Source organism: Tigriopus californicus, chromosome 7, assembly GCF_007210705.1.
Source record: "Tigriopus californicus strain San Diego chromosome 7, Tcal_SD_v2.1, whole genome shotgun sequence".
Lineage (NCBI taxonomy): Eukaryota > Metazoa > Arthropoda > Copepoda > Harpacticoida > Harpacticidae > Tigriopus > Tigriopus californicus.
In genome coordinates this window covers 13,994,127-14,017,615 of record NC_081446.1, presented here as the reverse complement: position 1 = coordinate 14,017,615, position 23,489 = coordinate 13,994,127, and the positions used below count along the sequence as shown (strand labels likewise).

The following is a 23,489-nucleotide window of genomic DNA, read 5'->3' as shown; positions in this document are numbered from 1 at the left end:
ACCCTACATTCAAGGACTAGCTCGGTCTGCCAACTCAAATTCGTTGGTAGACCAAATATCATATAGAAATTGAAAGGTAATAAATAGACGAATTATAATCTTTCATTTTAATAGTACTGGGGATTTCATTCCCTGTAGCGGTTAGAAAAGCCCGTGGAAAAAAAACCAAACCAAATAAAATAGTTGAATGGAAAGCGATATCACAATGAGTATGACTAGAATTCGTTCAATGCACATGAAAAAAGGTAAGAGGGGAATCACAGGCAGTACAAACACAGTTAGGTATAGGTAAATGATGAAATTCTTGGTTATTGCAGAGTTGAGGATGGGCCAGATTGAACAGATATTTTGTCAGCTCCCGTCGTTGATGGCAATTTGGCCGGGAGCCGAACAAAGGTGCGTGACCGCCAATATTCCGAGGGGATGTCGGGCTGAGAACAAAAAGGTGTTGGCAAGTCCATGACCGGGAAGGACAACTTGTGTCCGGACATCACCTCCGGAAAGGATAGGTTCCCAACACTGTTGGACACTAACCTTGCCAGCCTGATGGTGAGGGGCTCGGTTTCGCATAGGAAATGCGTCCATGCATTATTGGCATATTGGGGCACGCACAGGTATCGTTTGAGGAACTTGGTGAAGGTGGCATTGGCGGATTTGAGGGCGGATTGGGCGGAGTTTGGGAGCCAAAGGTGAAGGCTGTAGAAGAAAATTGGAGTTATGTAGGTCCGGAAGAGTTGAAGGACTATTGGAAGGGGAAGATTCTTGATAGGAAGTCTATGGCAAATGTCTCTGACCTTGGCCCTGGCTTTGACTATTCATGATTTGAGATAGTTGGTGAAGGAGAGTTGAGTTGAGAATGTGAAACCGAGATAATTAAAATTATTGACGACTCAATCAGACTATTGTTAATATGGAAGGAGGTGGGAGGCAGACGACCTTTATGGAAAACCATGGCCTTCGTCCTGATGGTGTTGACTTGAAGGCCGTTCTCTTGGCAATAACCGTGGAGTGCATTGATGGCATACTGCAATTCCACGGCTGAATTCGCCAAGAGAACCAGGTCGTCTGCATATTGAAGATATTGAACCAGAAAATGGTTGATGGTGGGGCCTTGGTGTGTGAGGGCTTCAGGCAGGTCGGATACATAAAGATTGAAAAGAATTGGCGATAGTGGATCCCCCTGCGGAAGGCCAATGGAAGTGAAGCAGCAGGGGGATAGGTCCTCACCAGAACGAATGGAGCATCTGAGTCCCGCATAGATGATGGACAGCAGGACACAGATTGAACTTGGAACTACCAACAGTTGGAGTTTGAGGAATAACCGCGTTTGGTCCACCCTGTCGAATGCTTTGGAGAAATCAACAAAGCATCCATACACTCTCCTCTTGTTACTGATGTTGGAAAGCACAATTTCATAGAGGAGAGTAGCTGCTGTGGTGGTTGAGCGGCTTTTCCGGAAACCGAATTGGAACTTTGGAAGGAGATCCCTATCCTCACCCAATCCAGAGAAGCGGGCAGCTAGTAGGGTGGACATCATCTTCAAGAAGGGGTTCTCCAGGGCGATGGTCCGATGGTTGTTTGGAATGTCCTTGGGGCCCCTTCTTATAGTTGAAGATGATGGCTGACTCCATCCACCCTGGTGGAAAGAAGAAAGAATGGAGGGCGAGGCTGAAAAGATCTTAGAGGAGTGGCTGGGCTTGGGTCCAGAGAAGTGAAAGTTGGAAAGGAGAGACCCCAGATGTTGAGGGGGCTTTACTCTTAATCTTTTTGAAGGCCACGTCCATCTCGGGTTCCGTGAAGGGCTGCAAAAGGGGATGGTGTTCTGCTGGGTAGCCCTGGACCTCCTCCACTACTGTTACCGATGTTGATGAAAACAGTTCTTGACAGTGGAGGAGGACTTTACTCACAGGAATCTCGGAGTTGGTGGCGGGTCTTTTCACATGTTTGTACAAGCCCGCCATCCGGGACGGGGCCGATGAAGAGAGCAGGTTCTCCACTTCCAACCTTTGGTGGGCTGACTCAGCGCTCCTCAGAGACTTGTGATATGCAATATCGCTCCCAAGTCTCCGGTGTTTGGCTCGTTTTGGTACTACGCAGTTTTTGGAGTATTTGACCCCTCAGCTTTAGATGATTGGCGTTGATCCACGTGGTCTTTAGTCTTCCTCTCCTCCTCTGCATGGAATAGGACTCTTTAAATGCTTGCGAAATGCCTTGGGCCACTGCAGCTGGATTGCTCACAACCCTGGTATTGATGGATAGCTGCAGGGCGTCAAGTTGAGCCGCGTACTTCTGCACACTGACCACGCACCTCCCTTTTCGAGTCATTCCCAGATGATGGAAATTTTGGGCATCTTGAAGGTGACTGAAATCGGCAGGTGACCAGAAACGGCCAGTGGATGGACAAAACTGGCCGGAGATGGAATATTTTCTGATCTGGTTCCCCACACTTCCATCACTCTTTTGCTTCCCGTTCAACCCGACACGCACATGATCAAACTCGCTCCGGCCCTTTCTCAGACAAATGAAATGATGACGGGTATGGAAGAATTTCGTATGAACGGTAGTTGTCACATAAATGCAGTTGGACTTCATGTCCCCGGAGTGGCCCCACGCCCCCAAAAAACAGACTCAAAGTCGGTCAGATGAAACTTATCCCCTGGATTATTGTCAACAGCAGCCAAGCACTCGCGGGTAATTGCGGAACAGTCCATCGAGATGATTCCCAGCGAAACGCATGTATCGCATGAAATAAGGGGAGTCATGGGTCGAGAAGGAAGGTCTTTGACGACATACCATTTGGTTGCTAGCGTTGTCCTGCCCCACGTGGTGTCCACAACGCCAACTCCCAATGGAACAATTGCTTTTGAGTCAACCCCATAGGATTGATTTGAACAGTAGTTGCTTTTATGGCCTTGATTAGGATGTCTGGCGCTAAACGTTTGGGAATAACATTTATTTGGGCTCCCGAATTGGCTATGCCTTGAACTGGCGCTTCAACGAGCTAGACCACCACTTTTGGTGTTTGAATTCGTCTTCCTTGGACTGAAGTCGGGAATGCATTAAGCCAGTGAACTTCCTTATCTGTTGAGGAGTTCTCCTCAAAATTTGAGTGCGATCGTGGTTGCACGGACTTTGAAGCAGACTTGACGTGTTTTGGCTTTTTTGGCAGCTTTGGTTTGCTAAAGTTGGTTGACCTGTATCCGGCACCATATGGACCACTTGCGACGAATGGAGGGCGATTTGAATAAAGCTTTCCATCTTTGCAAACCGCAGCAAAGTGTCTCATTCGTTGACAGGCTGACCAAGTTTTGTCTCTAGCCGGGCATTGTTCCTTAGAATGCTTGTTTCTTGATCCGCAGTTATAACAAGACCAGGCATATTTGGCGTGTTTTTGGCGGCGTGATTGACTTGAATATGGCCCTGAAACTCTGTGGGCTTCGAACTCCGATCCAACTGCGTTCGCCCTATTTGGGAAGGTATGTCCATTTGCAACCGAAGTGGAGGCCATGGCTGAGTCTTCAAATAAGATGCCATAGCGCAAAGTTTCCTGAAGTGACCAATTCTTTTGAATCACAGCATCCCTTAACGTTTGATTACGGGTTCCAAGAACCAATTGAATTTTGGTAACATTTCTTGTCACATCTCCTTCGTTGAAGTCCGGGCTATTGAGGTCACATAATGAGGCACTTTGCCGTTGCCGACATCTCTCTGCAAACCGAGAGAGGGGCTTATCTGGGTCTTGTTGGAGGGATCTAAGATTGATTGACATCGTGACGATTGCGGGTTGTATTTTTGTTTTAGACCTTCTATAATTGTAGAAAACGTCTTGGTTTCGACCGTGCGGGCCAATGGAAAGATAGCGTTGCTATCATGGAGGCCAGCCTCCCCGATGAACCACAACAGTTTCCGTTTTTTTTGCCTTGGCATACTGTGCCCTTGATGTCTCATTGTCTGCCTCCAGGTCCCCAAGAACGTGATCGCAATAGACTTCGAAGCGGTCGAGCCATTGCTCAAAGGCCTGAGCCACATTGTTGCTGTGGTCAAGAGGGATGAACGGAGGTGGGCCGGCAGAAGGTTGGGGGTCAACAGTAAGGATGGGTTCGTTTCCAGTTTCGTCGCCAGTGAAAAAAACCGTGATCCAGTGATCTAACTTATGATTTGTAAAACATTTGTAATACATATTTAGGAATGGTTTCTCTCTCTCTCTCTCTCTCTCTCTCTCTCGCGAGAAATTCATCCATTCTACTGAACTTTTATTTTCATACCAAAATATCCGGACGACCTTGAACAATGGAAAACGTTCGATTGTCCTCAACCTTGTCCAAAGGCATCCTGCCATACATGCTGTCAAGTTTTAAAAAGAAAATCGTAGGTAAAGTCAAGTTTGTCTTTGACCAAGGATATAAAAAAGTATCTCTTGTCATTGATCATAAACGCTTCAAATGTTCGCCTTAGTGAATCTTTTGAGGAAAATACATGCTGGATCAGGGAGGCAGATTGAGTGTAATAGCTGAAAATATTTGTACTGTTAATCCATATATTGAAAATTTTCAAGACATTGCAACTCTTCCGGCTGACCTTTGCGTCGCATTTTAAAGGAGGTGTTTCAGTTTTTGGATATTTGCGTGAAAGGGATCAGATTAAATGCTTGCGTGGGCTCGAATTGTGAATGGAAAATGTCAACACTTGTGATGGTTGGATGTCATGATCACATTCGAATATGATCGATCCTATCTATTCAAAACATGGCATAAACTACGGACGACTAAATTTTTTAGCTGTCCGTGCAGACGGACACAGTTAGGTCGAAAACTCGACGATCTTGTCAAATTAACATTTGTAATCAAATGAAAGCAACACCATTTCACTCGTCGACGAGTTTATAAATGTATCTACATCTACCCCATTTTGGAGTTGAAAATGACAAAAATATAATGCCACCCTCACTCCATGTGCAAAATTACCAACATTCGAAGGACAAATCAAATGAAAGTTTTAATAAACTCGAGGAATTAAGTATGGAAATATTTGAGTTTTAACAAATTCAGCTTTTGGATCGAAACAAATCTGGCATTTAGATGTTCCAGATCTCGCCAGCCTGTAGGGTTGAAATTTGCTAAGGTGTAAATGCCAAATGATTGCAAAATAATATTTTTTTAAGGTAGACCAACTTAACATTTTGTCAGCATAAAGATGATACGTAGACAAACTTCTCAGGTCAAATGAATTTCGTTGTAAGCATCGTACATACCTTCTTGTGCTTAGAATTCCACCGTGTGAGACTATACTTTCGGTCTTTTCACTGTTAATAAGCTTCCACTTAATGTATTTGAGAAGACCGTAAAATTACTTTGGGTATTCATTGTAAGGTAGAACAAGGTTGAGATAATAAATGACCGAACCAAATATACCTTTGAGAAACAATACATGTCATACTATATTGGAAATAAATTACAGGACCCGTGATGATGTCATAATGTTCGTGACCTAGTTTCACAATATGTCTTCCATAGGTGCTTCATGTTGCTTCCCGTAATTATCCTATCGAATGAATCACTCACACAGCTCGGGTGCACTGAACTAACCCTAGTCATGTTTTTGTGATATGATATGTGATGCCACAATCTGGTCAAGTATCTTATCATTATGACCACTTCATTCTTGTATTGATTTTTGTACAGGATGTTTGTACACCCAGTTTTATACATTTTACCATCTGATATGACCAAGACTCGCAATAAAGGTGATTATTATTGTTTAAAAGAACAACAAGTAATCATGCGGAAAACATCAATGACTTATTAAGAAGAAAACATATATGAAATACGGCAAGAGAAATGGCCCAACCCAATTTGTTATGTTGGAATGTATTTCTGACTGTTATTTCCCCGTTGAATACTTTGACGAATTTGATCAGACCAGCAATGATCCTTTTTCGCCTCAGAGGTGGAAGATCCCATGGACGTAATCGTTCAGAATACTCCGTCGTCAGCCCCGACATCCTCCTCTAAACCCACTCTACTAGAAGATTATTCGAGTACCGCTACCCCGATTTGTAAACTCCAATTGAAAAAGCTCAAATGACGTTCGTCCAAATGTAATTAATTTTAATTAGAATTATTGCGAGTTCAAAGTAACTTGTAGCAATATCATGAAAACGGAATTCTAAGCATTGTCAGGCATTTGTGTGGAACAAGAACTCATATCAAATATCCTTACCCATCAGAATGACACTAAAACCACAACCCGTATGATTATGAATCAACTTTAATCACACAATTATAACGCTGTTTAGTCATTTTTATTATCTCTTACCATATCAAGCCACTCTTAAGTGTTCAATTTGTGTACGGGGTCATAAATATGATTCGGCGATGGAACAGGATATTTCATATCTGTTTATTTTTTTTGTGATTGCCAATAAATCCTGAACCATGTTCTCACACAAGAATTGACATGACATTCTTGTGGTAAGACCTTGCCTCACACCAAGAAACAGTGGGAAAAAGAACACCTTTCAACATTATAGGCCAGACACTTCCTCCAGAATGAATTTCACAAAGAATTTGCAAGCTAACTCGAACTAGAAACCCTAACTCGAACATCAACCCCTCAAATTGAAATCAAAATCAAAGATGTCTTGAGAGTGAATTCCAATTCTAGATACTCCTCTTGCTTTATTTGGGTTCTTGAGAAATAACTGAAGTCCGAAATGGGTTAAGAATGTCAACTAGATCCTCTTGTGTAGATCGGACCTCGGACAATTAAGGGTATTTGTGTAATGAATTTTCATATATTGCCACACTTAAGTACTGCCGATTATGTAGCCATTGGTCTAGTTTAAACTAAAAGCATGTGATTATATGTTTCAATTGAATTGTTTCAATTGAATAAATGCATTTAAATACAAAGAGCTTCGATCTAGATAATTATTTCAATTAGGGAAGAGAAATGTAGCACTATTGATCAACTCTTCGTTTTTCGTTTAGCTTATGCTTGTTAAGCCCTTCGACCAAATTTCTTGGAGCGAGGCTTTCCGTTGAAAACTTTTGAGAAGTGTTCTGTCCTTGCCTTTAGCAATTTCCCATTACCTCGTGCAAGGCGATGGCCCGAAAATGAAAAGCACAGACGACCTTTTCAGACCTCCAGGTGTAAATAAATCATTTTCCCTAGAACCGCTATAGTGCATTCCCGCAGCACCATCAAAATCTGGAACGATTGTTTGCGCCTATCCAGGAGGTCGACGTTCATTCCGCACCATAATTTCCGGCCGAGGCGCAATGGAGTGATTGCAATAATAAGTATATCCAGAATCTGCATTCAATCAGTTAAGAGATAACCTTGGAGGGCGATTCAAATGGATCACTCCTAGTTCCTTTTCTGTTCGCTACAAAGTTGGATCCAAAGTTGGGGCTGCCTTTAGTAGTGATAGTACCAAGACCTTAGTAACGAAACGCGATAATTCAGATAAACCAGAATTTTAGGAAAACACTTTTTCATCAACTAAGTACTCATGAGTAGTTCATGATTAATTGATTTTTAGGTACTGTAAAATATCTAATTTTAGCTGGAATTATTTTCACGGTTTTTGACTGAAAGTTATTTCGCTAAAATAAATTTTCGCATCAGTCTGGCCATTCAGATTCACTGGTAGAACAAAAAACTCGCAAAATTGATAATCATTCACTCATACAGGTGGCTTGTGAAGTTATGTGATTATTGAACCAGAAAGTTCAAGTATTTGAATATGAAAAATCAATGAAAATATGACGGGTTTCATCTCAAGGAGAGGCAAAACGAATCCGCCTAACCAAAAAAGAATCTTCCGCATTGTCGTCAATCGCCCAAATCGATTTCAGAGTAACTCAACGCACCACAAAGTCAACACAAGAAAAGTTGGCAGAATAAAAATCTTATTAGGTCCAATTCCAATTTTTCTCATTCAAATATGCTAACTAATGGTTTCAGGCTGACACGTTTCTATTATTGCTGGAAACAAGCTTTCCGATTTGTCTCGTTTTCAAATGTATTGTGTGTTTTCCTACACGTTTATTGATGCGTCGAATTTTGCCTTTATGTCAAGTTGTCCTATGTGTAGGCTTTTCCGTTGCCTCAAGTTACCCTTCACTCAAAATTGACTTAGCCAAAGGATTGTCTCGAGACTAACACCTAGACGCAAACCGTCCATCTCTACTTTCTCTTTGAGGCACTTGTTTATGAGACCAGGCCTGTCTTAGTCTAGAGGGAGCGACCCAATGGTCTCTTCTTGATGGGCACACCAACAAGTCATTTATTTCAAGACTTCTGATCCGGCCGAGGGATCGAGGCTGAAGTAATCTACCTTTGAACCAGAGTTTAAACGTCCGAGGTCAATTGGCTCCAAAGCGTTCTACAGAGTACAAATTCGCTGACTCGGTCTCTCGCTAGAAGAGGTAAGTATAGGTCCACCGCATTGAGCTACTCTCGGACAAGGAATAAGTTCATTTGTCGGCGACTTACCTTTTCGTGGAATCCGACCTTGTTTTGACCGTTCGGTACCACTCAATTGGCAGAAATTGGAATACAATGTACCCTACGTACGTGAGCCGTGCTGTGCGAAGAGATGTGGATCAGATTTTTTACTTGGTGAATGAGGCCTTCCAAATTGAGACGGGCAATGAGGGGATCGCTTATCGCAGTGGCGAAAAATACCATCTTAAAGATCAGACAAGGAAGCATATCGCTGACATGTTGGTATTGAGAGATCATAAACAGGTAAGCTTATCCATTTGAGTTTTGATGAGTTGAATACATTGTAAACAAACCGTTCAAACAATCATAGGCGAGCGAAAAAGAAGAGGGAATTTTCAAATCAGCGAGTTATAATTATTCAAACTTCTGCCCGGCTCTGCGCATCCAACCCTGTAGACATACACGTACCTTGAATTGCATTTTTCTTGTTTTAGTGAGTTCTGGTTTTTTAATCTGAACTCCCAATTAGGCTCAAATTACTGAGTTTAGGTCTAGAGGCCCTCAACGTTGACCTATTATGCTTAATTAGTCCTGCTCAACATTTAGCTCGTACCCCATCATATTTTACATGTCATGGCCACACATTTCATTTTTGGGCAGCTAAGAGATCAGCCAACCTAACCCCCAATTTGGACCTTTTTGAAATCAATTAATTCAATTCCGTTGTTTGTGGCCAAGCAAATTCCCGCTTAATAGTGAACCATCCCCAGTGACGTCCATCTTCGTCTCAAATATGGATTGGCATAATAAGTGGAATTTATCTTCTTGCAATGCTTCGTTTTTCATGGAGGACAATAATTGATCAATCACGTCCTATGAGTTGTGCGATACGCTTGGTATTTTTTTTCATTGATATTGGTGATCCCAGCAATATTTTGTGCAAAGGCTCAGACTCCTTCTGTTTTCTATTTTAAAAATTGCAAAAATCTATCTGCTATCACGCTCATGCCAAGTAGAGGGCAAACATTTAGTTCTGAAAATGTTGGCAATCACAAGCATTAGCTCTCCGTGAAAGGCACGAATCATAGCGATGTCAAGAATGTTACTAAATATTCAATGATACCAATATCTCGTATCGAAAAGAGCTTCATACTGTTGCTTGATTGGCAAATGAGCGTGGTTGAAAGTAAGGGGGGGGAGGCGAGGCGATTATTCGATTTATTTTTGGAGTTGAACATGTGACTATTTTCCCATACAAAATGGATGATGATTATTAGCCCATCGCATTTTCCTGGTATGTCCTGGCACTTATTTTCTTTTAGATTATTGATATCTTTTCTTCTTCGTTTTAACAACCATCTATTAAGACACGATTGTAGAATTGTGCCTCTTGAACACGCGTCATTGGGGTTCTGATGGTAATGGCTTTTGAATCGTGAGCTCGTTTTCCTTCACCCAGGTTTCCCTTGCCAGTCTTGCCAGTCTTCTGCAATAGAGACGAGGGAGAACAAGGCCATTAACAGTCCATCAAGGCTGTTCTTTGTCAATCAATTGTAAACACGTTCATCATTTGAGTAACATCCTGTTTGCCTCCGCCGCCAAACCCTGTTGGCATCGGGACACTTTACCCGAGCGATCACGCCATAACCCTCGCCTGATGCATAACCATTGCTGTACTTCTCGCATTTTTTCAAAATGGAAGAATGAAAGGCGACGACTGACTGCGTAAAGAAAAGTTTCGCCTGACACTCCTCTTTCAGATATTAGGCGTGATCAAGTCCAGCTTTCATAATGGCACTTGCGACATTGGCTTGATTGCCGTACATCCTGAACACCAAGGAATGGGATATGGAGCCAAACTTATGGAGGCCGCGGAGACTCGGAACAAGGCCAGTCGCTTCACCGTTGGATTGGCCTCATGCCGTTCGGACGTAATCCCTTTCTTCGAGAAAAGAGGATATAAGGTATAATAAATCAGAACTCTAAAAATCGACAGGATTTTTCTGATCGAATAACAATAGATTCTGACTTGCGTGGAATCCCATTCCCTTGTAGCGGTTAATATACCTGAGATGTGGATGAAGACTTATTGTAACTGGCGACTAACAACTTTTCTTCGACTTTTTAAGAAATGGACTTTAATTTACCACTATTTTCTTATCATCTTAATATATGGTCATGTCCAATTTCATTATTGTTCTTTTTTTATTTTACACTTTCATACTATGCTCTTTTAGTTCGAATTATTTCTGATCGATTTTTAACTTTTGATCTTGGTCGAATAAAAATGACCAAAATGAATTTAATTTACTCTATCTTTGTTGTCTTTAAGACAATGACTAGAAACTGTAACTCAGATCCTTTGCACGGAATTACGTTCACACTTTGGTTAATGTTGCCTCCGATTTCTCGACCGTGATTCAATGTTACAGGATATAAAATATTCATTTTATGTTCATAATGCATTCATAGGAGCTTCTTTTAAGGTTATGATTTGCAAGACTTTCAGGAGGTGTTCTAAGGAAAACAAGGTTCTATAATATTTCAAAATGATATGAATGCTGGTGTGTTATTCACAATATACTACTTTTGGCTCGAGAATAAACATCCATTCAATTTAATTCAGTCCATGGCTTAAAAGGCTAAGATCCGAGAAAGTTTACGAATTGTATTCAGGTTAGGTGTGATAATGGTGCTACATCCGTAAGGATTATGAAGATATTAATCTTGTCGACTCCTTTTCGTTAGATTTGGACAATATTTTGATCAACAATTCCAATGAACCCTATTTCCAAGGGCTAGCTATATTTGCCATCTCTAATTCGTCGGTGGATCAGATATTCTAAGAATGTAAAGTTTAGTAAAAGGAATACGTTTTTCGTCTTCAACTGCTGGAGATTCCATTCCCAGCAGTGGTAAGGAAGTCCGCAAAAAAAATACATATTTATTGCGACGCTCAAACTTTTCTTGCAAGAATTGTTTTATTTTTTTTACCCTAATTGCCAGGGTCCTTTTTTGGAATCAACATCGTTGGTTGAAAATATAAGGCTAAATTTTAACATATTTGGGCAAAATAACTCTTTTGCAAATTTTTGCCATGAACTCAACTAAAACCGAGAATTTTGAGGGATTATTGAAGGATTGTCGTTATATTAAAAAAAAAATAAAAGCTGCTGTTGCTCGTAACAGACTCCGAAGCAATCCAAGTTTTTGAGGAAAATATGTAAAAGTAATTCATAACTCATTTAAAAACAAGCTGCATGTTTCAGAAAAATTCATGAATGAATAATCAACGCTGTTAAATATTGTAGCTCTTGAAAAATATCAATGAAAGTTTCAAGAATTGGAAAAAAAGATCAAATCTTACAAAACAGCGGGATTTTTATTTTGCATTTTAATTTGCTTTTCAAGAATCTTACCAAATAATCAATAATTTAAAAAATGAAGTGCTAAGCTTATTTGTATAATTGAAATGCCAATTATTTCCAAATTGTGCATTTGTACCCAGAGTCAAGATTGGTGTTTGAAAAAACACAGTATTTTAGGCAGGGCTGATTTACCAGGGTCAAAAGATGCAAATCCTCCGTCAGTAAAGCATTGTGAAAAGAATGAGTTAAGTTTCAAGATAGCTTGAAACAAAAGTCATCAATTTTGAGAAAATTTAGATCAAAAACCGTTTGATTATTTGTATTTCCCTTCGCAGTCCACATCTCTTGAAGTTCGTGATCTAAGATATCTTTAAGGCAATGCACATTTTCTTCAATCACTCCTTCCTAAAACATCAGTGAGTGCAGTTTAAAAATGACCATATTGAACCATCCAAATAATTTATATTGGTACGTATTGCGTGACTCCCTTTAAAAAGTGCCTTTTGTCAAAACACTCAATTACTTTTTTACTCATTGTATTATCGAGCAGAATCTATTGTGGGACGTTGTATTGAATGGCAAAGCTAGAACAGACAGTCATCCACTATTTACATCTTTTTGGTCAAGAGCTTGTTTTTTAAGTCAGCCATGGAGGTATGAAAAAAGCATGATCAAAACTGAAATTTCGACTATCCAGCGTGCGGAGAATGAAAGAAAAAAATCTCAATAACGAAATAGAAATGCAAGGACAAGTGAAAAAATGCTAGAAAGTAAGAGTGCAGTATCAAAATTGATTCAAGTAAGCTCTTTCAAACAATAACAGCGGGCGCCAAAGAGTGAGGTAGCAACCTAGATGTTTATATGTAAGTATTGTATTATAATGCGTTTATGTAGTTTTTGACCAATTCTATCGAAATCTTATTTTCAATTAGTGCCTCGGGTCACATAATGCCCGGAAGAGAAATTGCGTTCAAGGCAAGGCAAGAGCAGTTTATGTAGCAATCTACCGTGCCTCTTCCCGTTTTCTTTGGGTTGTGTGACGTTGCAAATAAGGGCCCTTATTAACAATATGCATGCCAGTTAGGAGGACGTCAGATTTCATTTCCAAAGTATTCATATCTATTGGGGCAAAGAACGTCCAGGATCGCATTCTACATGCCACTTGGTCTTACCTCTATTTCTAAGCAAAAGTGTTCAAGTTGACCTACATAATGAGAAAGGAGACCAATAAATAGCCGTGTCATGATCTTGGATCATAATTATCCGTCAAGAAGTATCATGCTCCCTTCTTTCTTTTTTCCATTATCCTACCCACGACTGGTTGCAGCAACTTGTGGAAAAGCCGATTGAGGAAATGAGGAAACTTTACCCAGAGGATTTAGCCGAAAAGGTGAGATCTCGTTTCAGTGGAAGTCATCCTCCATTTTGTTCCTTCCATTTTTTGTTCGTGAAAAATTGGACGATAATCTGAACGGTTGTTCAAAGCCTGATCGACAAAGGTCAATTCGTTGACATAAGACAATTCTTTTTTGCAGTTTGTGTCCAGAGATGACATTTGTTGGACCATATTTGTGAAGAAAAACTCGGTTTGTGAAAATGGAGACGAAGATGATGGTTATCAGTACAATGCTCAACGAGAATAACATTTGTAGTTATAGTATGAATTGGTAAAGGGGCAGTACAATAAGTGGTTTTGCTCTCAAGAGGAAATTCAAGAGGTTTGGCGTTAGATGGTGCGTGTAGAGATGACACCGAAGAACTGAACTTTATTGATATCTGTGAAGGAAAAATAACTTTTCAATCCCTTGGGTAATAAAGCGTGAACATTTTGATCAAAGTCTTTACTCTCTACCTATGCAGCATTTAATTGCAATGTTGCTAATTCACTGTTTCCGACAACAATTGCTTGAAAACCTCAACACAAATGGACCCTTTGTATCTCTGAAATATAAGTGGTCTCTTGTTTGCAGGGATGAGAAATAATTAAAAGCCTTTTTCTACCACCTGGCACAAATTGGTCCAAGATAAGTGGCCAAAAATGGCAGAAAATGGCCAAAAATGGCAGAAAATAGAATTCTTTGTATCATTCTAAATCATCTTTTCTAGTATTTACGATCAATTTCATTATTTTATAAGCCTACCTGTATGTAGCTTTGACACGTTGGGATGGATATTCTGCATCAAATGTGAGATACAACCACTAAACGTCATTGGGGTGTGATCGAGTTTGAATTTTGCCAGCGCAATCGATTTGAGTCAGGGATGCCATTGGACCTAAACTTTTTAAAGTCAAAATCACGACGATTGCATTAAAAAAAGTTACATCGTATTCAATAACCATTTTGATGAGTGTGAAAAAAAGTGCAAGTGTTATGGTTAGGCCTTGGATACTGCAAGTGGTCTATGGATACTGTTATCAATTCAATGAACCATCAAACAGTATAAATATTAATATTTGTGGAACATTTGCATTTCAGCCAATGCTATATCAATATGCTTTGTAGCAAAGGATGCTTGAAAACCTTATCCAAACCATATGATCCTTCTTGTCTTTGACATATTTTTTAATTGAGATCGGCCATTCTAACCACCGGCGGCCATTTTTGACCACCTTCCTACAATTTCTGCCATTTTTTGCCCTACTGCCATTTTCTGCCACTTTCTGCCATTTTCAGCCACTTGTGGCAGAAAGTGGCAGAAATTCGATCAATCTCGATTTTCCCATCGCTGCTTGTTTGTGCCGGGCATCGAGGAAATAACGAGAATGTTGCGTAGAGTCAGCTGATGCGTAACATCTTTCACATTCCTCCTCTGAAATATGGCATAAAACATAACATAAGCATAAAAAAAAAAAAAAACGTAATTATATTATTCCAAAACTACAAACATATTGTTTTGTTTAAAATGATGCTTTCTCGACCCCTAATAATGAGGAGCGGTATAGGGGATGTCAAGTAAAGGAAATCCGAGGAAAAATGTGGCCCGGCACCCTGATTTTGGGCATTTTGGGGAGAGAGAACTGAGACAAACATCGCAGTCAACTCGCACCATTCGCCCATTGATTTTTTTAATAATCGAGTGATTTTGAGCGAGTTGTGTTACAAAAACCCTACTAAATGAGCATGTTTGGTGTTAATCAGTGAACGCACTATCAAATTGGCTCAATACCACAATGTTAATTGCCTAAACAAGCATGTAAATGGAAAAAAATGTCAAAATCCAATGCATGCAGAGTGCGGTTTGGCTGGGCATGTTGTCTTTGATTTTACTCCATGGAATAACGTCAGTTGGCCATGAACGCGTTTACTTGACTAGCCCTATTGAAGGGTCTTGGTGATTCCATTATTTTCTTACTGGGGGGCGGCAAAAGGAGTACGTGTTATGGGCCGTTTTTGGCAGGCTTAGGCCGCTGGGAATAGTTTTGGCCATTACATATCTTTTTCCTATTTTTATCACTACCTTGGCATGAATCATGAAAGTTAAAGTTTCAAAACAAAACATAAGCACCCAACTTTGGCACATATTTCATTCCCAAAAATTGCAGAAAAACATGGAATGTAAAATATTTTGCTAAATATGTAAAATTTTGGCTGGCCGTCTTAATTTCTCATCTGGACCACCCGGTGTAAATAAAGGCATGGAAAAAATGAACCACTTCTGAACAGTTTGTTTTAGGCTTTATTTCTCTTTACTGAAATTTCTGTAAGCATAAAAATTAACAATCTAAAGATCAGTCTGGCCGTGGACCACATTGTAGCTCACTACATCAAAACCCAGACTTTTTCCACCCACAAGAAAATTGACAAGAACACTGTTTCTACTATAGTGGGTGGCTTTTTTCTTTAGAAGCATAGAGCATCCTCGATCCCTATCCATCGAGTGGGCTGGCTGGCTTCAAAAATGGCTCTAATGGCTTTAGTAGTCGCGTTCACATTAGTTTTGGGACGAGTCACCAACTATCCGAGATTGCATTCATGAGGTACAAAACTGACTACGTCTACTGAATGGACTTGAACTCCACCCTGGACCTGGGTTAGGAAGCCGAGCTCAATAACTGAACCGCCGCGTCAGTGCGACCGCTCGGGTCAGATTTGTGCAATTTCCGTTGCCGCAACTTCAGACACGCCTCCCGCAAATTGTTCATATAATCCGGCATGCCGCGAATAGCCACCCACGTGGTGATAGACCCGGGCAAACTGACGCCCGGATCCTCAAAGGCCGTCAACGAGAACTCGACGCCTTTCTCATCAAAGGCCTTCACCGGTTTGATGGTCAACACCGAATTATAATCCTGTACTCGGTGAGCCTTGGCCTTTTTCGGATAGTTGGGATGGTCCGTGGAACGGCTCAGAATCACGGCCATGTTCTCATCCTGAAAGATCTGTGTCCGTCGCTGGCACACGTAGTCCCGATTGGCGAAAAACGAAGGCCAGTTGACCTCCCAGTAATAGATCTGGGACAAGGTCTGATGGGTCTGATCCACGCACTCCTCGACCACATGACATTGGGCCGTGTTTTGATCCCAACTCAAGCGAAATTCGGACATGTCCAATTGAACCTCGACCAATTCATCGGCCGTCACGTCGTCGAAATGACCGTACATTTTGTAGGCGTACAAGCCCGAGCCCGGGGGTTGCTCCATGCGCCAAACGAGGATGTTGGGCCGTTCTAGGAACGGCGTCCATGGAATATCCGGATGGAGACTTTGACCGTAGACCGAGGCCACTTGATGCGGGCAGTGGCAGTAGGCGTGACCGGGCAGGGGCTGTTCCAGCCGATGGCGTTGGCCACAGTGGGCGCAGGTCAAGGTTTGGCGAATAAGCCGTTGGATGTAGTCCAGATCCCGGCAATGCTCACGCAGCGTTTCCGGGGTCAGGCTCGAGGTGTGCCAGTCAAAGTTTGAACTGGCCCCACCCACCAAGGAGAAGGCTAGCAGGGCGTGGGCGGGATGGGCGTGGTAGAGGCGCCGCCCTAGCCACCGCCGGCCAGCCCGGCCCCAGCCCTGAGCGTAAATACGCTCCAGCCCTGCCCATCGTCGACCAGACCGGGCCATTAGTTGGTCCCATTGTCGACGCAGTGAGCGGACCAACCCACGGGACCAGCGGGGGCTCGACGGGTAGGCCCACACATACCCGGCCATCAGGGGGCGGGTCAGAAAGTTCCGCCACCCGAGCCAGGGGCAGGCCATGGTCTACGAGCCCACGGGCGCGTCCGTAGTGACCGAGCAATCAAACTGAGGCTTTTTTTAAGCCAGTGTCAAGCCAGCCAAGTGCATGTCGTCGATCTTGAGCCTGTACACATCGCCTTCCTCCCTTCTGGCCTTCTTGGTTTCTCCAGTGCTTTTTGGCCTATCCAAGGGACACGTCTTTCCCCCCAGTTTCCCGTCTAGATCCTATCGCCAGCCATCCAAGGATTTTGTCAACAAACGAAAGTCTCTTTTGAAAAGGGTGACGAAAATGGGCGAAGTTGGCCCTGGAGGCCCTTTGGTCTGGAGAGGCAAGCTCTACAAAACCTGACGAGAAGAGGTTTGAGCTCAAGATTGTGAGAGAAAAGAAGCGTCATCTCGATGCTAGCGACATAGACAATGCGACGGTGAAATGAGGATCCTGAAGAAACCTCAAGAAACAGGGCTTCTCCTTTGAACAAACCAAGTTATCAATCAATATGTTTTGTACCAATTCAGACCAACCCTGCATTCAAAATGACGAGAGTTGTCTCAATTAAATTCAAATCTCAATTGTACCTGTGTTGTAACAAATTGAATGGTGGTCAAAAACTATTTTCAAGCGATCAAAGTCATATGAACAATCCCTTAATGTACCCACTTTGTACTTAGTGGCCGACTCTTGTCTAGCCACATGAACAAGAACAATCAACTCTGACACGTTCAAAAAGCATTTTGTTGCCTGAAAAACCACCCCAGCATCTTGGAGAGCCTGAAAAACTGGCCAGAGAAGTTCTAAATGTTTCGGTGCGGATGAATTGGCTTTCCGAGGGCAGCGTCCAAGTACACAAATAAGACAGGCAATCTATAAAGCTTCCCATCAATTACACGTTGGAAAGTTAGTAAGTATTAGCAAAAAGTTATAAAGCCCAAATGATGTGTTTACTCATGGAGTACGTCAGTAGTGGAGTGGAAGGCTTGGTTGAAGATCGAATGTCTTCTAGCGAGGCTTTGTAGAGCTATTCTTTACCTCCTGATCAGATGCATGCCCACTGAAAGAGAGCTCAATGAATTCCATCTTCATGTTCAAGCACTTGATTAGGAGGTAACGCAAAACTGAAATGTCTTCTAACGAGGTTTTAGAGAGCTTTCCACTCCTCTACTGCCGTACTCCATGGATTACTACGATCATCGGCATGTCCCACCTCGTCCATTGGAATTTGATGACAGCCTCTTGCCAAATCAACTTCAGAAATATGCCCTTCCCCAAAGGAAAACGCAATATAGTAAAGTTGGGGAACCCACCAATAATGCGAGCAAATTAATCTTCCCCTGTTTCAATTCTGCAAATACCAATGAGTGGAATAGTGGAAGTAGTAGAAAACACCTGAGAGTGAGTGAGGTCAATCAGATAGCGTTCCTTCATATCTACAACACGATTATTGAACACTCCTGATTGTGATCAATCTGCCGACACCTCAAACTTTCAAACCAGTACTGCCAAGTTTGATCGCTGCTGAATATTTTTTGGTCAGAAAATGTACGTTTCTTGACATCAAAAATCCAGCTTTGATCAAACTTGGCAGTACTGGTTTGAAAGTTTAAGACGCAGGCAGATTGATCACATCAGTATTGAACACCAAGAAGTTTGAGCTCAAAATATACTGATAGGCATTAACCAAATACGTGTCTTTGACTGACAGTATGAATAAGCAATACAATAAATGAAGTAATTGTCTTTAGTTTTTATCAACCTGAAATAATGAAGATACGAGTGAGTGTTTGGGCATCAAAGCTAGATAACGTTAATCTTCTAACAGCTCTGGATGTTAATGGATCCTCTCAGAATTATTTTGCCAGGTTCAACATATGACAATGAGGATTGCTCCCTATGGTTTGTCGAACTGAGGAAGGAAGGCGATTTGAAGCTTGGATTCTTGTTCACTCAGGTCAGCAATATAATCTTGCATTTTCCTTGATAGGGCAATGGATGGGATTTTGATCCTCCGAATTCAGACATGATCAGGGGCGGTTCACAATAAATGAAATTGTGCCTCAGATCTGCCAAAACCCTTTAAGAAGAGCCCTTTTTCTGACTGGAACGTCGGCATTGGCCGGTCAGGGTGGGTGGGTTGTCGGTAAAATGTGCCATACTCTCTAACAAAATCATCAAGGGGATCAACAAAATGATTGCCTGGCGCACAGAATGCAGTAAGTCAAGTATTCCAAACAACGCGTTTGTTTTGAGCTTTTTTCATGCCCATGATCAGCTGTTGTCTCGTGACGGCTCCTGACCAATACCAATCAGTGAGAACCAGGTAAAAGAAGATGACGCATATTTTATATGAGTTATTAGTTTGAGCCTTGGGTTACCCCCTGATTAATACATAAGTGCGTAAGCAAGGCCTCTGTAACTGAACCAACTCTTCCCTCCCAATCAAGTGCATGTTTATTAGCTAACGCCATAATCAATTACCTTCTAGGCAGGGCATTAGTTGTTCCTCAATCAAAGGAACAAATTACAGTTACAGTTGCCTTGGTCAAAAATAATAATTCGTTACTCAACCATTACTTGAAAAAATATGTAATGGCGTTACCTGAACTAAAATTTTAGATTACCAATATTCTATGGATTTACCCCATCAAGAACATTCTCCTCCAAAGAAAATGTGATTCAAGCAATCCTAAGGTCTAACATTGGACAACTTCATGTCAACATTTTTCAATAATGAGCATTGACATTTAACATTGGCATAATCTATTCCTTACTGCTTATCTATCTATTATTTTATTGTTATTTTCCAAAGTGCAATATGTGGATGGACACAACGCCTCAAATGGCGGCCTGACCCAAAACTTCCAAAGAGAAGACACCGTACAAGGGAACAAATGTCATCATGCATATCAGTATATCTTCCAATAGTCCAATGACAAATTTGTCGCCATAAAGAAAGGAGAATAATTGTGCAAAATGTATTGCATCATAATGCTTTGAGGAGTCAAGATTGGGACCCTGGATGGGTTAATGATTGTTGAAGGTTTGAAGCAATGCCGCACAAAGTGATGATGAAAAACAGTAATAGACAATGTTAGAAGCCTATGCCTTAAGTTGTGGAAATGTGGCAGCTTTGGAAATTTGCTACATCTACTTAAGCCAAAGAAAGACTTTCCTTGCTTGACAATTGCACTGAATCAGATCTTCAGTTTAACAGACTTCAATTGCAAATGCAATTTTAGATTAAAAACTGAGAACACCCTCAGAGTAGTTAAAAGCAAGGTTAATTTTCAAGCCTGAATTTCTTTGATCATAATGTGCTAGATGGAATTAGCAAGAAATGGCAATTTCTGTTGAACCTTAAGGTTCCTCAGTGTCACTAGATAAACAAAAAGTTAAAGGCCATTCTGGAAGCTGAAAAAGGAACAAGTAACGAGTAATTGTCTTGGTTTTTGGGTCGTTACAATTACACAATTTTAAAATATAATGCAATTACTGTTCCTTTTTCGAAAAAAGGAACGAATTACTGTAATTTCGTTACTAATGCCCTGCTTCTAGGGAGGCCTCCCGAAGCTTTCTTCCCCAGTCCTGAGAGACTCTATGATTTGTTAGACAGCCAGGCCCAGCCAAGTTGCAAATATTCACATACACCGTACGTCTAAGAGAACAAGATTTTAGGCCCAAAATACTTCAAACGGTCATTTATTTGTTAGCCATGCACTGATATGCTTGAAATTTACTTTGTGAGCTTTTCTGACACTAATTGAATTAATTCATTAAATTAGCCTTTTGAGGTAATACATGTCACAACACACTGACGGTACGTTGAGGCTGAATGAACTTTGAGAAGAAACAGCCACAGGATTAAGTTCTGGAAACAATAGTTCAATGACAGTCCCCCAAAGGTCAAGGACCAAATTCAGACAGGAATCATCAAGAAGCTTTTAGGACTACAGAATCTGGAGTTTTATGAAGTTGCAATTGCAACAATAGTTATTGTTTGTGTTAGGGGACCCATACGACATTTTCCACTCATTTTGATATAACTTATTGATTGTGGCTAAAAACAATTAACTTTTAGATTGCTTCCAAAATTGAGTGATTCAACAATTTCTTTTATGATCCATCAAAAGCGGAAATGTAAGGTTTTTCAGGGACTCTGAAGAAAGGAAACGACACGGCTTTCCCCTGACCGCCAAGCAAGGCCATTGCGTGGAATCAAGACTGTCAATCTAGTATCAATAAAACAAGATTATCCATACTACAAAGTACATTTAAGTGCTTTTAATTAAATGATGATCTCCTTGATATTACACACCGTCCATATACTAAATATTTCTGAATCAATTTTGAAAGTCAGAAGAATAAATGAAATGCTCATGAACATCAAATTAATCAAAAACAATCAAATTGTCTTTCAAATCAGTGAAATATTGCGTAAAACTGGCTCAAAACACGCATAGATAGAGCATTAACAAGAATCATTTTACTAATTGATGAGGAACTTACACTAACAAAATATGAAAGAAATGTATGGAATGGGCAGTAAAAGTGCATGTACATAAATGTTAACATATTAGAATATCTGGGACGGACGATTGACTTTTTTTTTAATTCACACATTTGACAAAAAACCTCAGACATAGGTGAAAAATGAATGAGTATCCTTCAGTAGAGTTTAAATTTCTACTTATTAGGAAGTTTGCATAAAAGGCAGACAATATTTAAGGGCACAGAGTAATGCCAAAGAACAGTGCACTAGATCTCAATTTGAACTTTGGACTCCAATAAATTGTTTTTTTGTCAAAAACATCCGAAATATCCATATATCTTAAGATATATTATTCCATGATTATGCAGCATCAAAATGAGTTTAAAGAACAAGATGTAGCTAGCTCAGAGCTACAGTATGTCTACTTTTGGATTGCGGGTCATTCCCATAGGGAGAACCATTGTTTCATAGCAAACGCATCAAATTACTTGAAATTTGGTCAAGATGTTTCTGAAACAACTTGCTAAAATAATATTATTAGCAAAAGAGTATTGACTGATTGTGTTTAGAGCAAATTCTTGCTTAATCAAGAAAACCTAATTAGCGCTTTTCAGTAGCAGTACTTTAAGACATGCTTAAAGTCATTTTAAGTCTATTTGCATGCCTTGTTTTAAGCCCATACCATCAATGGTTACGAAAATGATATTAGTCACATATTTTGTTCAATAATTATGCCAATAATTGACATTCAAAAATGGCAGCATCAAAAGTTTAGACCTTTCTTGGCGGGGAAGGTTTGTCGATCACAAAGTGGGGTTTCCTTGCTTTAGTGTCTTGGGTTATTATATCCTGGGTCCTGCGCCTTGTTCAATCAGAATTGCTTTCAATTACATTTTCTTTTCCTTCAATACAAAATGAAAAAGTCATTTGGCAAAGACTTGTCCCATATTTTGCATTTTTTGGTAACTTTAGCATGCGATATACCCTTAGAGGTTTATATGAAATTGCTATGAGGTGCTGAATGAAAATTGCTGAATGGCAATGTATATCGAAGAATGATTTGAAAGTTTGTGTGGGAAAATATGTCATTTGAGTGAGAATAGAATTGTATTTTCTAAAGTGTTGGAAAAATTTGTGTACAAGCAAATGTTTCATTCTTTTGCAGAAGACCACCTTGCAGATGAGCAATTTGGCTTCCGGCCGAATCATTTCACGATGCATGACATTCAAAATTTTCTGAACAATCTATCCATGAACCAAGATTTGAAATACTCGGTTGCAACATTTTTGGACGTTCAAAAGGCCTTTAACAAAGTTAACCACGATACCCTGTTTAAAAAACCTGACAAATATGGATATAATAAGAACGTTTTAAGAAATATTAAGAAATAGACAACAACAAGTAGAAATAAACAATAATACGTCAGATCTTCCGACCCTAACTTGTGGAGTGCCACAGGGCAGTATTTTAGGCCCTCTATTGTTTTTTACATACATAAATGATCTTCTTGAGGACAAAGTACACATACATCTTACCCAGCTGTCACAAGAAGTTTTCGGGCTAAAACATCAAATTACGTGACCCACTTTCCAATCCGCCCACTCCTGATTACGGAGTGTGGGCATCCGATGATTACTCTTACTCTAGTTTCTATGGATAGTTTTCACATCACGCTGAATGGCGCTGGGCCATCGGAGGGATAAAAGTCAACATGGAGGGCTAATTCGGATAAACGTTATTCTCCACCGATCAGTGGGCGGTGCTCATTTTTAAATTGGTGACAAACTGTTAGAAAAGTTGAGATAGAGACTTTCAGGGTTGTTAATATCGTGTTAGTTTAGGTTGGGTTAGCTTAGGTAAGGTTAGATTAGGTTTGATTAGGTCAGGTTAAGATTTGAAAGAAGTAGCACCACCAACTAATCGGTGGAGAATAACGCTTACCGCTAAGTCGTCGAGGGTCCCCTCTGTGTGACCAGATGCAATAAAACACTAAAGACCAAATACCCACCAAGTTCAAC

General features: G+C 40.7%; 2 protein-coding genes across 3 annotated transcripts; one reads left to right on the top strand and one right to left on the bottom strand.

Moving 5' to 3' along the window:
* The first annotated feature begins 8,202 nt into the window (after positions 1–8,202).
* LOC131883382 (uncharacterized) lies at positions 8,203–13,655 on the top strand. Of its 2 annotated transcripts, XM_059230844.1 has the most exons (5): positions 8,203–8,432; positions 8,553–8,754; positions 10,212–10,415; positions 13,147–13,209; positions 13,355–13,652. In XM_059230844.1, exons 2-5 carry the CDS (start codon positions 8,566–8,568, stop codon positions 13,460–13,462), a joined length of 564 nt encoding a protein of 187 aa, XP_059086827.1. In that variant the 5' UTR covers positions 8,203–8,432; positions 8,553–8,565; the 3' UTR covers positions 13,463–13,652. The 2 variants fall into 2 exon arrangements, with proteins under 2 accessions (XP_059086827.1, XP_059086828.1); XM_059230845.1 differs by lacking the exon at positions 8,203–8,432 and having other exon boundaries at positions 8,447–8,754; positions 13,355–13,655.
* A 1,825-nt stretch (positions 13,656–15,480) lies between these two features.
* On the bottom strand, positions 15,481–17,245 carry LOC131883824 (phosphatidylcholine transfer protein-like). Its single transcript, XM_059231405.1, has one exon. The coding sequence runs from the start codon at positions 17,005–17,007 to the stop codon at positions 15,853–15,855; it is 1,155 nt and encodes a 384-aa protein (XP_059087388.1). The 5' UTR covers positions 17,008–17,245; the 3' UTR covers positions 15,481–15,852.
* Positions 17,246–23,489: the final 6,244 nt, after the last annotated feature.

What these genes read in the sequence shown, in the direction of transcription:
- LOC131883382 (XM_059230845.1), top strand. Translation starts at nt 8,566, where the DNA reads ATGTACCCTACGTACGTGAGCCGTGCTGTGCGAAGAGATGTGGATCAG. An exon ending in TATTGAGAGATCATAAACAG is followed by an intron (nt 8,755 to 10,211) that starts GTAAGCTTATCC and finishes CTCCTCTTTCAG; the next exon opens with ATATTAGGCGTGATCAAGTC. An exon ending in TCGAGAAAAGAGGATATAAG is followed by an intron (nt 10,416 to 13,146) that starts GTATAATAAATC and finishes GACTGGTTGCAG; the next exon opens with CAACTTGTGGAAAAGCCGAT.
- LOC131883824 (XM_059231405.1), bottom strand. Translation starts at nt 17,007, where the DNA reads ATGGCCTGCCCCTGGCTCGGGTGGCGGAACTTTCTGACCCGCCCCCTG.